The sequence below is a fragment of the Rana temporaria genome, chromosome 11 (assembly GCF_905171775.1).
Source record: "Rana temporaria chromosome 11, aRanTem1.1, whole genome shotgun sequence".
In the NCBI taxonomy this organism is placed as follows: domain Eukaryota; kingdom Metazoa; phylum Chordata; class Amphibia; order Anura; family Ranidae; genus Rana; species Rana temporaria.
In genome coordinates, this window is record NC_053499.1 from 83,461,829 (window position 1) to 83,474,756 (window position 12,928).

The window sequence follows — 12,928 nt, forward strand, 5'->3', positions numbered from 1 at the left end:
GCAGGAAGCCATTAGGACACTTTTTACAGTTCTCATCTCACTCATCACTGCATACACATCACACCTCATGCCGCGTACACACGACGTGAAAAATTTCATTTTTTTAATGTCATTGAAAACGATCGTGTGTGGGCTCCAGAGCATTTTCTATTTTCATGCTCTATTTTTTCACGTCGTTTTTCACGTTGTCGTTTTTCATGTCGTGAAAAACGGTCGTGTGTAGGCTTTAAAGGCATGAAAAAAAAGTTCATGCTCAGAAGCAAGTTATGAGACGGGATCGCTCGTTCTGGTAAAACTAGTGTTCGTAATGGAGATAGCACATTTGTCACGCTGTAACAGACTGAAAAGCACGAGGACTGAAAAGCGTGAATCGTCTCTTACCAAACTTTTACTAATACGAAATCAGCAAAAGCAGTCCCAAGGGTGGCGCCATCCGAATGGAACTTCACCTTTATTGTGCCATTGTACGTGTTGTACGTCACCGCGCTTTGCTAGAGCATTTTTTTTTCACGATTGTGTGTAGACAAGGCAGGCTTGACAAGAATCGGATTGAAAAAAAAATTGTTTTTTCTAGACCATTAAAAATGGTCGTGTGTACGCGGCATCAGACTTTATATACCTCATCACTCTTGAAACTTTCACCCACACACACTTTATCCATCATACTTGATAACACCTCATACTCTGAAATTTTAAGGACGCAAGTTCCTCCCTCACCAGTCACCATTTTGGGAAAGGCAGCCATCTTAGGGGACTCTGGTAACAACCATTGTGAGCCAGCAGCCATTTTGGAAGGGTAAATATGTTATATTGTTATACTGATCTTTTAATTGATTATTTAAAGTGGTTGTAAACATAGTTACACCACTTGAACCTACAGCCTTTAGGTACTCTAAATATCTCCTAAACCTGCAAGGTTTAGGAGATATTAAACATATATGTCATCGTCATATGCACTGTGAAGAAACGGAAAGCCTTGTGCAATGGAAAGCACAAGGCTTTCCATAGCAAATTGTACTCTGTGAGACTTAAAACATCAACACTTTATGCATATGTCTGTCTGTGTATCTTTCCTTGGAAAGTCAGACAGCCATCTGTTCATACCAGCTTTGGGATGGTGACATGATATGCAGTATAGTTTTATTATCTTGAAGTCTGTACTAAATGTCAACAAAGCACAAGCAGTATAAACATATCTCTTTAAAGAAAACTTACTCATAAAACTGTGTAGCTGGAGTTAATTTGTACTTTGAGTATTTTGTTCCATTTCCAAAAAGAGAACCATTGAGAACAGTTGGGTCAGTGCAATTTGGAGTGTTCCACACATTCCCACATGTGGTCCAAGGAAGCTCAGAGGTGAAGGAAGATGCCAGATAGTATAATGACCATGCAATAATGACATTGTAGTAGAAGCCCACATAGAGTGCTATTAATATCACAGTGTAGCCAACACCTGTAAAAAAAACATAAGACATGTAAGACAAATTTGTACTACATTTCATTCAACAATTTTCCTAATATTAACAATCAGAACAACAATACACATGTTTCCTTACTTAAAGGGGTTGTAAAGGTACAATATTTTTTCCTAAATAGCTTCCTTTACTTTAGTGCAGTCCTCCTTCACTTACCTCATCCTTCGATTTTGCTTTTAAATGTCCTTATTTCTTCTGAGAAATCCTCACTTCCTGTTCTTCTGTCTGAAACTCCACACAGTAATGCAAGGCTTTCTTCCTGGTGTGGAGTGTCATGCTCGCCCCCTCCCTTGGACTACAGGAGAGTCAGGACGCCCACTAACACACAGCTCCTTTCGCTAGCTGCAACGTAGAAAGTGTCCTGACTCACCTGTTGTCCAAGGGAGGGGGCGAGCACGACACTCCACACCAGGGAGAAAGCCTTGCATTACTGTGTGGAGTTACAGACAGAACAGGAAGTGAGGATTTTTTAGAGACATAAGGACATTTTAAAGCAAAATCTAAGGATGAGGTAAGTGAAGGAGGACTGCACTAATGTAAAGTTAGTTATTTAGGAAAAAATAATTGTAACTTTACAACCTCTTTAACTTTTACATTCAATGCATAGAGATATCCTGCAGCTGAAACATTCCGTTCTTCACTTTTCCTTTATCTTGTATAAAGTACTCATTCTACCCAGTTCTCTTTTATCAGCAACAGCAAAAAAATAACCACATTGTGGGTTACCTTGCTTGTAAAGGTAGTGTTGCAGTGTGCCCATTTACTCATTCTCATAGGCAGGCACAGGCATCTTCAACTCCACAATCCCCTGGATTTCTGGATGGGCACAGAAAGTATAAGTTCCTTGGCTTTGCTCTCTAAGCAGTTTAGAGAGGCCACCACCTGATGAGACAGAAGATCTGCAGCCAGTTGAGAGGCCCTCCACTGTCAAAACCAGCATGCGGACACCCATGCAGCAGCCTAATAGCACACAGCTTCTCCAGAAGCTACTCTGTTTGGCGTCACCAACGTACGTTATTCCATCTTGGCCGGCATGGTAGGGAAACATGGGCGTCAGCATCAGAGCCCCTCCCAGCCTAAGCTATGCCAGTGTGACGTAGGTATTTGAGTCGGCGTGCACGTGTGTGGGGCGGATGTATCCCGCCTCCCCCTACCTAGTCTTGTTGCTATCATCCTTAGATGATACTCCTTATTGCAGCAGGTCATCTCCTCCAGAAGCTCCACAGGCAAGTCACTATGAGGTCACTATATATAACAATATCCTGCCCATTTTGTCAGCATATAATGACATTCTGACAATGGATTATTTCACTCTTTCTAGAACCTCTGTGATAGCCATTACGGTTCATCACCACGACTCCCTACAATGGCTACCTGTACATCATGCTTCCAAAGGGATGGGGGTCCCTGTATACAGTGCCGCCCCCACCTAGCACATGACTCAAGTATTCCTCTGCTTCTGGGACAGACTACCTCATTGGCCCTGGCCCTACAGTCTCCACAATTTACTGCATGAACTTTATGTAAGTACTCATGGTGGGCCATTTTGCCCTTCCCTGGGACTCGTCACTATTTGACAAACCTATTTATTTTTATTATTATATTTTGTAAATAATTCCCAGCATCCGCCCCTGAAGAGTGTTTATACATGAAACGCGTCGGGCAATAGGGATGCAGTTTCAGGTCAACACTACACTACCTAATGAATTTTGGTTTTACTGTTTTTAATATGCTCACCCCTCATATCCATGCTGCCCAGATGTTTTATGGTTGTGTATATATATGAGATTGTTTATGTGTTATTAAGTTATTTTATTTGATGCCAAGTTGATATATATTATGTACCAATGACATTTTTTACACACGCACATATTATGTGTGTATGTATGGATTGACATTTACCCTTAATGTTCTTTTCTGTATGTGGTTTTGTTTGCTTACATGCATTTTATCCAATTTCTTATACTCAATAAATATACATCTGTATCCAATCTACCATCACCATGTTGAAGAGCCTCATTTAAAGTCCCAATCTCCCCACCTTAGTGTTTCACAGCTTCTTTAGAAGCTACTGAGAGCCCCTGCCAGACTGCTACCAGAGTACTCCAGATCTAGTTGGGTGGCACTTTATTCCTGGGTCTTGGATACCTCCAGCTGTTCACCTGTGTCACCAGAGAACCCTGAACTTTAGTATGAGAAACACTATTTAATAGAATAAATGCAAATAGCTATGTTCTGAACAATTTTACTAAAGTAGTGATTCTCATATTAACTATTTATTGTAAGAGAGTCTTATGTAGATTATGCTATGTAGGCATATGTTATCCCGATTGAGTCACAGAAACTTTGCTGTGAAGAATTGCGGTTTGTGCAGCTTTCATTATTCTGGTGTTTATTCATGTTTTGGGCCATAGATTTTGTTTGCAATATTGCATCTAACGTAGCACATGTTTAGTATATTGCAAGTTAGTTACTCCCTGTCTGATCATTTGGTCCATTACCTATTCTGTAGTAGCCTCAATGTTACTATCTCATGAGTTACACAAGTCTAATTAGGGTTTGTGTGAGCAGCAAGAGTCCACCTAGCACCTTGGGGTTTCAACCAGGCTGCAATCATTACAATACCAAACAAAAGAAGGGTTTCTACAAAAACCTAGGCTCTCTAGCACTTATGAATATAAGTAAATAAAAACACAAAAGTAAATGTAATAGTCCAATAAACTGAACACACTGCATAGAGAAAATTGGTGTTATGTGAACCAAATAAGTCCAGAAAAACCACAAGTAAAAATATTTTGTAAAAAGAAAATTTGGTGATAGACTCAAGAATTGAAACACCCGTGTGAAAACAGTCTCTTCCATATGCTGCAATTGCTTCACAAATAGAAGTTGTTTGAGAAAATCCACCACCGAGAGAAGTGCCTGCTTACCGGATCTCAATGACCCCCTATTACAGAGGATCAAAGACAGCCTTGAACAGATGCAGCTCACTCCACTCCAGCCAAATCCGAATGATGGTAGTTCAAGTCAAATCACTCACAGACTCGATGGGCTCCAAAGGCATAAATCATACCAAAAAGACAACAAAAATAGCTCCCATAGTGTAAAACCGTATAGGATTTATATTAGAAAGGATAAAAAAAACTTACATCAAATCAAAGGATAAACAGCCTTAAACCTGCAGTGCCTGCCGGTCGCCTGCAGGTAAACCCGTTCCTGTTAGAAGGTTCCGGCGCGGAGACGTCACTCCCCATTTCACCTTCTAACATGAACAGGTTTACCTGCAGGCGACCGGCCGGCACTGCAGGTTTAAGGCTGTTTATCCATTGATTTGATGTAAGTGTGTTTTTTTTATCCTTTCTAAAATAAATCCTATACGGTTTTACACTATGTGAGTGGAGTGAGCTGCATCTGTTCAAGGCTGTCTTTGATCCTCTGTAATAGGGGGTCATTGAGATCCGGTAAGCAGGCACTTCTCTCGGTGGTGGATTTTCTCAAACAACTTCTATTTGTGAAGCAATTACAGCATACGGAAGAGACTGTTTTCACATGGGTGTTTCAATTCTTGAGTCTATCATAATATTTTTTACTAAATATTTTCACTTGTGCTTTTTCTGGACTTTCTGGACTGAATTTTGCTCTATGCAATATTACAGTGTTCAGTTCCTTGGACTATTACATTTACTTTTGTGTTTTTTATTTACTTATATTCATTTATTTTGCACTAAGTGACAATTATTCACTACTATTTTGTTCATATTTTGTGCACATTAATTGCAGTTAGCGCAACCTATATTTTTTCTACTTTTGTTCACTGTTTATCAGCAGATTTGCAGCTTTCTCATCCTCACAGATACATTTGTTTTTCAGTATTGGGATCACATATATTTTTCAATCAATATATTTTTCCAGCATGGTTTAGTGCAGTTTCTTCCCTCTATTTCTCTAGCACGTATACCCCTTTCCAGTGGCGTAACTAGAACCTTCAGGGCCCCGGTGCAAGAAACCATGAAGGACCCCCCTGAACCCCAGCCGGGGGCCCTTCCCTCCAAGTCAGAGGTGGAACTCCAGGGACCGGTCACAGGTACCACCTTTGTGAGCCCTGTAGTTTCTCCACTTGTATTAGTAGCTTTCCCCCCCCCCCATATTTAGGAGCCCGGTTGTTTAGATATCAGGTCTAAACAGACCTATGATGTTCCATCTTTGAAACAAAGAGGAAGACTGAGGACACAGCCACCAAGCTCCTTCTCTGCAGCCTCAGCTACATAGAGTGAATGGACAGGAATAGCTCTGTACAGACTTCCTGTCCATTCATAAATGGAAGAATAGTAAACGCAGTTTACTATATGCCACAGTTATGAATGGACAGAGTCAGTGATCAGTACAGATCACGCACTCTTAATTCAGAAAAAGAAGGGGCCATTAAATTACACATTTACCAGCCAATTTCCCACTCTGTCCTGACAGATCCCTAGCAGCAGCCAGCAGGCGAGCGGATGGGGGAAACTGGCAGTCCAGTGTCCAGTGACCCCTGTTGGTACACCCCCCAAATGGCTGGGGATTTAGATTTCCTCTGTGTTCTGCCCCTCCTCCATCATGGCACCCTAGGGTGGCTGACGCCAGCCCTGCCAGCCAGCATGGTCTATAGATGGAGTTTCTGTTCTTAGGGGAGGTGGGGTCCTGGTTCCCAGGGAAGATGGGGTCCCTAGATAAGAGGAGTCCCCATTGCCAGGGGAGATGGTGTTCCTATCCTCAGGAGAGATGGGATCATTTTCCCCAGGGCAGATGGATTTCCTGTTCCCATGTGAGAAGGAGGGAATGCAATGGTGTGTGGGGGAATCAGGTAATCTCATTTACCATGGCTAAGCTGCAGGTTGGAAACTCAGCCATGGTGGCCTGGGCTCCCTCCAGTGTGCTGGACGGGCGATCAGCATATCTCCGAGAAAGATCTGTTATGATCTGTGTATAATTGGGGGGGCTGGCAGACAAGCCTGCAGTGTCCTCCGGGGAGCCGGCCCTGCGTGCTTAAAGTTTGTTTGCCCAGGAGAAGCATGCAGTGCAGTATGAGCTGGACTCAGGGGGCAGGACTCTGGCTGGGGACGACAGACTCCAGACTCAGCAGCGCTGCACGGAGCAGATGAGCCGACCAAGGACACAGGTTGTGGGAATACACAACTAAAGAGCAGCCAGTGCGATATTCGAGCATGGAGCTCTGCTAGTCACCCCCAACCTCCAGCTACCCATGTGCACGGTGCACTGGTACTCCTTGCCGCCTATGCTGCCACCGGCCATATTTAGAGGGGGGCCGCCCCCTGCAGCACAGGGCCCGGTCATGATTCCTGCGCCCCTATAGTTACACCCCTGCCCCTTTCTCACAGGGTAGATTACGCTGCGATCAGCAGGAGATCTGTAAGCTGATCCCCTGCTGATCGGAGAAAAGCTGGCGGATGACACATCTGTGTCCGCTCAGTATTTGCAGAGCGGACATGGGCAGAGCCTGATCTGCTCTATGGGCATCCAGGAGTAGACAGATTCCGCTGTCTGCTTACACACAGACACCTCAGGTCTGCTCTGCCTAAATGGAACAGGACAGAGTCATTTTTCTGTATTTTTTTGTGCTAATTTAGAAGTATTGTATTAAGCATGTATGGCATCAATGCGAGGCCTCTGGCAAGCAGCTTGTGTGCTTTCTTGGTGGGTGAAGGTACACCACAGTAGAGGCCAAGAGGTGGCAGTAGATTCACTTTCATGGAAGATTAATGGATGCACTTTATTATATTCTGTTTTAAGTAGGGCTGGGGAAATTAAAGATTAATTCCTTGATTAATCTTTATTTTTTTTGATCGATCAAAATTTTTGACGTCAACGGACAGCCTGGACAGTGAGACTTACCCTGCTGGATGCAAGCAAACCGCACCCATTGGATTGAGGTACCTTTGTGTGATGGACTTTTACCTATATGCTTCAGTTTAATCCTCCCTGCTTGTTTAAGGCTGTTAATTGTATTTACTCTTCTGCAGCTAGCCCTGTTTCAAATGTTAATTGTTCTAGCCCTGTGTTTACTGGTTACTGTGATTAGATAAGTGGCTCATGTTAATTATGCTGATTGCTTCATTGTGATAATTATCTCTCTATATGCGGTGCCGAACCGGCTAGATACTGACTAGTTCAAAGAAATATCTTTATTTCAAAGGAGCTGTATTGAAGACCCCCCACTGTGTAAGGGGGGGCGGAGATTTGTCATTGTAACAGTTGTAACCACATATAAGCTCTGGTTTCTTACCATTAAAACTCTGTGTTATACCAGCATTAAGCCTTGGCTCATGTATGGATGCTGCTGTGATTTCTTTTATGGGAAGAAGGGACTGTTTGACGGGGATATCATACCAATATCGTCACAAATTGGTTGGCAGCAGCGGGATCTTCCCTTCTACTCTTCCTTACACCAGGATTCCAAGCAGACACTGGGAACAGTGAATGGAAGGCTGCTACACCCTGCTTAAAAGAAATACACTGAAAGAACTACTGGAAGTTCGTGGAAGGATTGCTAGCAACAAAACCAAGCGGGTCATCATAGCAGAATTAATGGAGCTAGACCAGGAGAACGTGATTGCAGCAACGCCAGCAGTACAAGAGATGGAGACACCAGTGATTCAGGAGGAGTCACCAACCAACAAGCTAATGAGAGAGAAGCTAGCGTGCTTCGGCCCAAACCCAACGCCGGATGTGGTGCTGAGAGTGATGGAGCTACAGGAGGCTAAAGAAATAAGAGACAAACAAATAAGAGATGCAGAACTACAGGAGGCTAAACAAATAAGAGACGCAGAGCTACAGTTAAAACTGGCAGCAGTCCAACAAGCAGCCGCACCTTCTCCGAACAGTGAGTACAGCACAGCAGACGCAAGGAAGATTCCGTTTAGCGCTTTTAAAGCTTTTGATGAAAAGGACTGTGAGATTAATAACTACCTGGCGGATTTTGAGCGACAATGTAACCTGCACCGAATAGCTAGAGGAGAGTGGGTTTCAATATTGTCAGGCAAACTGTCAGGCAAAGCTTCTGATGCTTTCCGGACCGTGCCAGATCAGGAAATCCATAGCTACGCCAGGGTTAAAGAAGCGCTCCTGGCTCGTTATGCAGTAACCCCAGAGTCCCACCGACAGAAGTTCAGGGACTCACGCAAAACCACGAAAGACTCTTACGCAGAATGGGCATGCCAGTTGTCCCTGTCGGCCTCTAACTGGGTTAACAGCAGCCAGGCCACCACCGCAGAGGACATTTTGCAACTAATGCTCCTGGAGCAATTTTACAATCACATCCAGACGGATGTCAAAGATTGGGTGAGAGATCGCAGGCCCATGACTCTACCAGAGGCCGCGAAGTTGGCGGATGAATATGCGGATACTTGCAAGACAAACCAGGTCACACCACGGGTACAACCTCCACGACCAACGGCGCCCTCACACCCACCAGCCGCTAGATACCAACCTCCTAACAGACCGATGACATCTAGCCCTCGCTATCCACGCCAGGAGGACAACGAACAACGCTGCTTCCGGTGCAAACAGCTCGGTCACTTCAAGCAAAATTGCCCCATGAACGACAACACCAGGTCAAATTGGTCTCAACCTGGGTACCGCCCACCAGCAGCAGCCCATTGTGTAGACTCGGCTTGGGATCCCCAGGAGCTGGGTCAGGAAGAACCATTGGGCCCCCTTTACGAAGCCCTCACGGTACAATCTGTTATTACGGACAACCGGAAACACCATTGTCAGCTGGTCATGGTTAACGGAAAAACCGCCCGAGGATTAAGAGACAGTGGGGCGACCATCACGTTGGTACAAAGACACCTTATTACTGCATCAGAGAAACCGGGGAAATCAATTGCTGTGAAAGTGGCAGGGGGGGCATTATACCGTATTCCTACTGCACAGGTACACCTGGACTGGGGTGCGGGAGCTGGCGATGTTCATGTGGGCGTCATGAAAGACTTACTGTAACGGTCACCACCGTTGACGACCTTCCATCCCAGTCACGACAGCTTATCGACACTCCAACCGACAGGACCCGATTCCCATTTCATTTGCCCAGAATCAAGACGAGACACGCAGCTCTGTACTTGTTCCAAATGTAAAGATACTTTAATGATTTCTCTCAGTCTTTTTATATAGTACAACAGGTCACAGAATTTACAGGAACAATCAAACTGCCCCCCCCCCCCAATCACACACTAAGGCTAATTACTAAACATTCCTCAATTACTAACAACAAAAGCCTTCACCCACTCCGTCTCTGCATACCGCTTGACACCTCTGAGCATCAATAGATTGTAGACAGGGTTATCACACATAAGCAGTCTTTAGTATGCATAATTAGAGTTCTGGGAGCAGACCTGGGATTAACACCTGTCCGTTACAACACCTTTACACAAGGACAATGGAATGTCCTCCAAGCCCTGATGCAATTAGCATGTCACTAGACTAATCATAGAAATGAGTCATAGATTATTGACTGATTGGGGTCACAATTAACCAACATCTTGTAGTCTCTCAAGATCCTGCAATATGAACTGTCCGTGATGTCAAATCTCATGTAATCCATGAATTACGATTCACTTGCCACTCCATGCCCAAAGGGCACAGAGTGGACTCAGACCCAAGAGTTATCAGTGACGCTGACACAGGAGTATCCTCCATCCTCACAAAGTCTCTGTTTGTCCCGGGTCATTCCGTTACACTTACCTTCTGAAGTCATCTTGGGCAACGACATTGGGCCCCTGACTTCGGCGTTCGCCTCTACCACCGCTCAGGAGGCCCACGCAGTAACCACCAGAGCACAAAGTCGCGCTGCCGAGAGCCATCCGCTTCCTACTGAGACCCATGTAAGCCAACCCAACCTACCCTTGACTGTGGAACCCCTACCCTGGGACACCCCAGAGGACTTTGGGCGGGAGGTGACCGGAGACCCTTCCCTCAGAAAGTATCGAGAGAAAGCCAGGAGGGGCCAAGGGGGGTTAGAGAAGGAGCAATTTATCTGGGAGGAAGGCCGCTTGTACAGGCTCACCGAGACCCGGGGTAATGCCCCAGGGCCTAAGCAAAAACGCCAGCTGGTAGTTCCCCGGAAGTACCGGCAGGAGTTATTGAGGATTGGGCACGACGTACCCTTGGCAGGCCATTTGGGAATACGCAAGACAGGGTATCGGATAACCCAGAACTTTTTCTGGCCTGGGGTATCCGACGACGTCAGGGCGTATTGTCAAACGTGCGAGGTATGCCAACGTATAGGTAAAAAGGGAGACCACCCAAAGGCTAAACTAGTTTCCATGCCCATTATTGAAGAACCGTTCACAAGGGTAGCCGTGGACATTATAGGGCCCCTGGCCCAACCTAGCCGTTCCGGCAAGCGGTATATACTCACCGTAGTAGACTACTCCACCCGTTACCCCGAAGCATTAGCTCTCTCTAACATACAGGCTGAGACTGTAGTAGAGGCCCTAGTTAAAGTATTTTCCCGAGTAGGCTTTCCCAAGGAGGTTCTGTCCGACCAAGGTACCCAATTCACGGCCGAGGTAACCCAGCAGATATGGAAAACCTGTGGAGTTAAATCCCTGACTAGCTCCCCATACCACCCCCAGACTAACGGCCTGTGCGAGCGATTCAATGGAACGCTAAAGCAAATGTTGAAATCGTTCACAGGGGCGTACAAGGATTGGGAGCGATTCCTGCCGCACCTTCTCTTTGCCTACCGAGAGGTACCGCAGGAATCGACCGGATTCTCACCCTTCGAACTTCTCTATGGGAGGCGGGTGAGGGGGCCCTTAGATCTCATCAAGGATCACTGGGAGGGGCAAACAGAAATTGAGGGGACCCCGGTTGTACCTTATGTCCTGGAGCTGAGGGACCGCATGGAGGAATTAGCCCAGACAGTGCGAGAGAACCTCCAGGCGGCCCAACAGCGCCAGAAGGTATGGTATGACCGACGGGCTAGGCACCGGAGCTTTCAGATAGGCCAAAAGGTCATGGTATTAAGGCCGGTCCGAACAGACAAGCTCCAGGCTGCCTGGCAGGGCCCCTATAAAGTTATAGGACAGATATGCGACACTACCTACACGATAGCCAGTTGCGAGGATGAAGATGTGAAACGAACCTTTCACATCAACATGCTCAAGGCCTATCAGGAACGGGCAGAGGAGGTAGCCGCTATCTGTGCACCAGCAGGAGAAGACACAGAGACCCTACCCCTTCCCGACCTATTGGGCAGTAGCGAAGGGATGACCCAGATAGAGAAAGTCCAGCTAGGTGAACAGCTGGAGCCGCAAGAGCGGGCTCAAGCTGGCCGCTTACTAGAAGAAAAACAGGCCACATTCTCTCAGGAGCCTGGATACACACGCCTAGCCGTACACAAGGTGGAGACTCCAGGACAGACACCCCTGAGACAGCCTCCTTACCGTATCCCCGAAGCAGTCCGGGAAGGAATGCGGAAGGAGATAGATGAGATGCTTCGGCTAGGCGTAATCGAACCCTCAGAAAGTCCTTGGGCCTCGCCGGTAGTCTTAGTGCCAAAGAAGGATGGGACAACCCGCTTCTGTGTAGATTACCGGCGCCTCAACGACAAGACAGTTACGGACGCCTATCCGATGCCACGGATGGACGAGCTGCTTGACCGTATCTCTGCAGGGAAGTATCTGACCACAATAGACCTATGCAAGGGATATTGGCAGATTCATCTAGCAGAACATGCCAGACTCAAGTCGGCCTTCATCACCCCGTTCGGCCTATACCAATTTCGGGTTATGCCGTTCGGGATGAAGAACGCCCCGGCCACCTTCCAACGGATGGTGGATCAGTTACTTGGGGGTCTCCAGAGCTTTGCATGCGCTTATCTGGATGACATCGCCATCTACAGCGATACATGGGAAGCGCACCTAGAGCACGTAGGGGTAGTATTGGATAGGATCAAGGGGGCCGGGCTGACCCTGAAACCCGACAAATGTCATTTGGGTATGGCAGAGGTACAATATTTGGGCCACCGAGTAGGATGTGGTAAGCAACGGCCGGAGCCAGCCAAGATCGAGGCCGTTGCCAATTGGCCCACTCCCCACACCAAGACACAAGTCATGGCTTTCTTGGGCACAGCCGGCTATTACAGACGCTTTGTACCCGACTATAGCGCCCTGGCCAAACCCCTGACCGACTTGACCAAAAAGAAGCTACCCCGACAAGTCCTGTGGTCCCCGGAATGCGAGGTGGCTTTCCAAACCCTAAAGACTGCTCTGGTTAATGCTCCGGTGTTGGTTACCCCAGATCCTAACAAAAGATTTATTGTCCACACAGATGCTTCAATGTTTGGACTGGGGGCAGTACTAAGCCAGATCGGGGAGGATGGAGGAGAGCACCCGGTGGCATACCTGAGTCGGAAGCTGTTGCCAAGGGAGGTCAGTTACGCCACCATTGAA

General features: G+C 46.4%; 1 protein-coding gene across 1 annotated transcript in view; it reads right to left on the reverse strand.

Annotated features, from left to right (window-relative positions):
* SLC6A2 (solute carrier family 6 member 2) overlaps positions 1 to 12,928 on the reverse strand; it is an 821,078-nt gene that overhangs the window by 590,248 nt on the left and 217,902 nt on the right. The window contains exon 4 of the mRNA XM_040328742.1: positions 1,216 to 1,453. Within this exon, the coding sequence (XP_040184676.1) occupies positions 1,216 to 1,453 (238 nt within the window). The remainder of the gene's footprint in view (positions 1 to 1,215; positions 1,454 to 12,928) is intronic.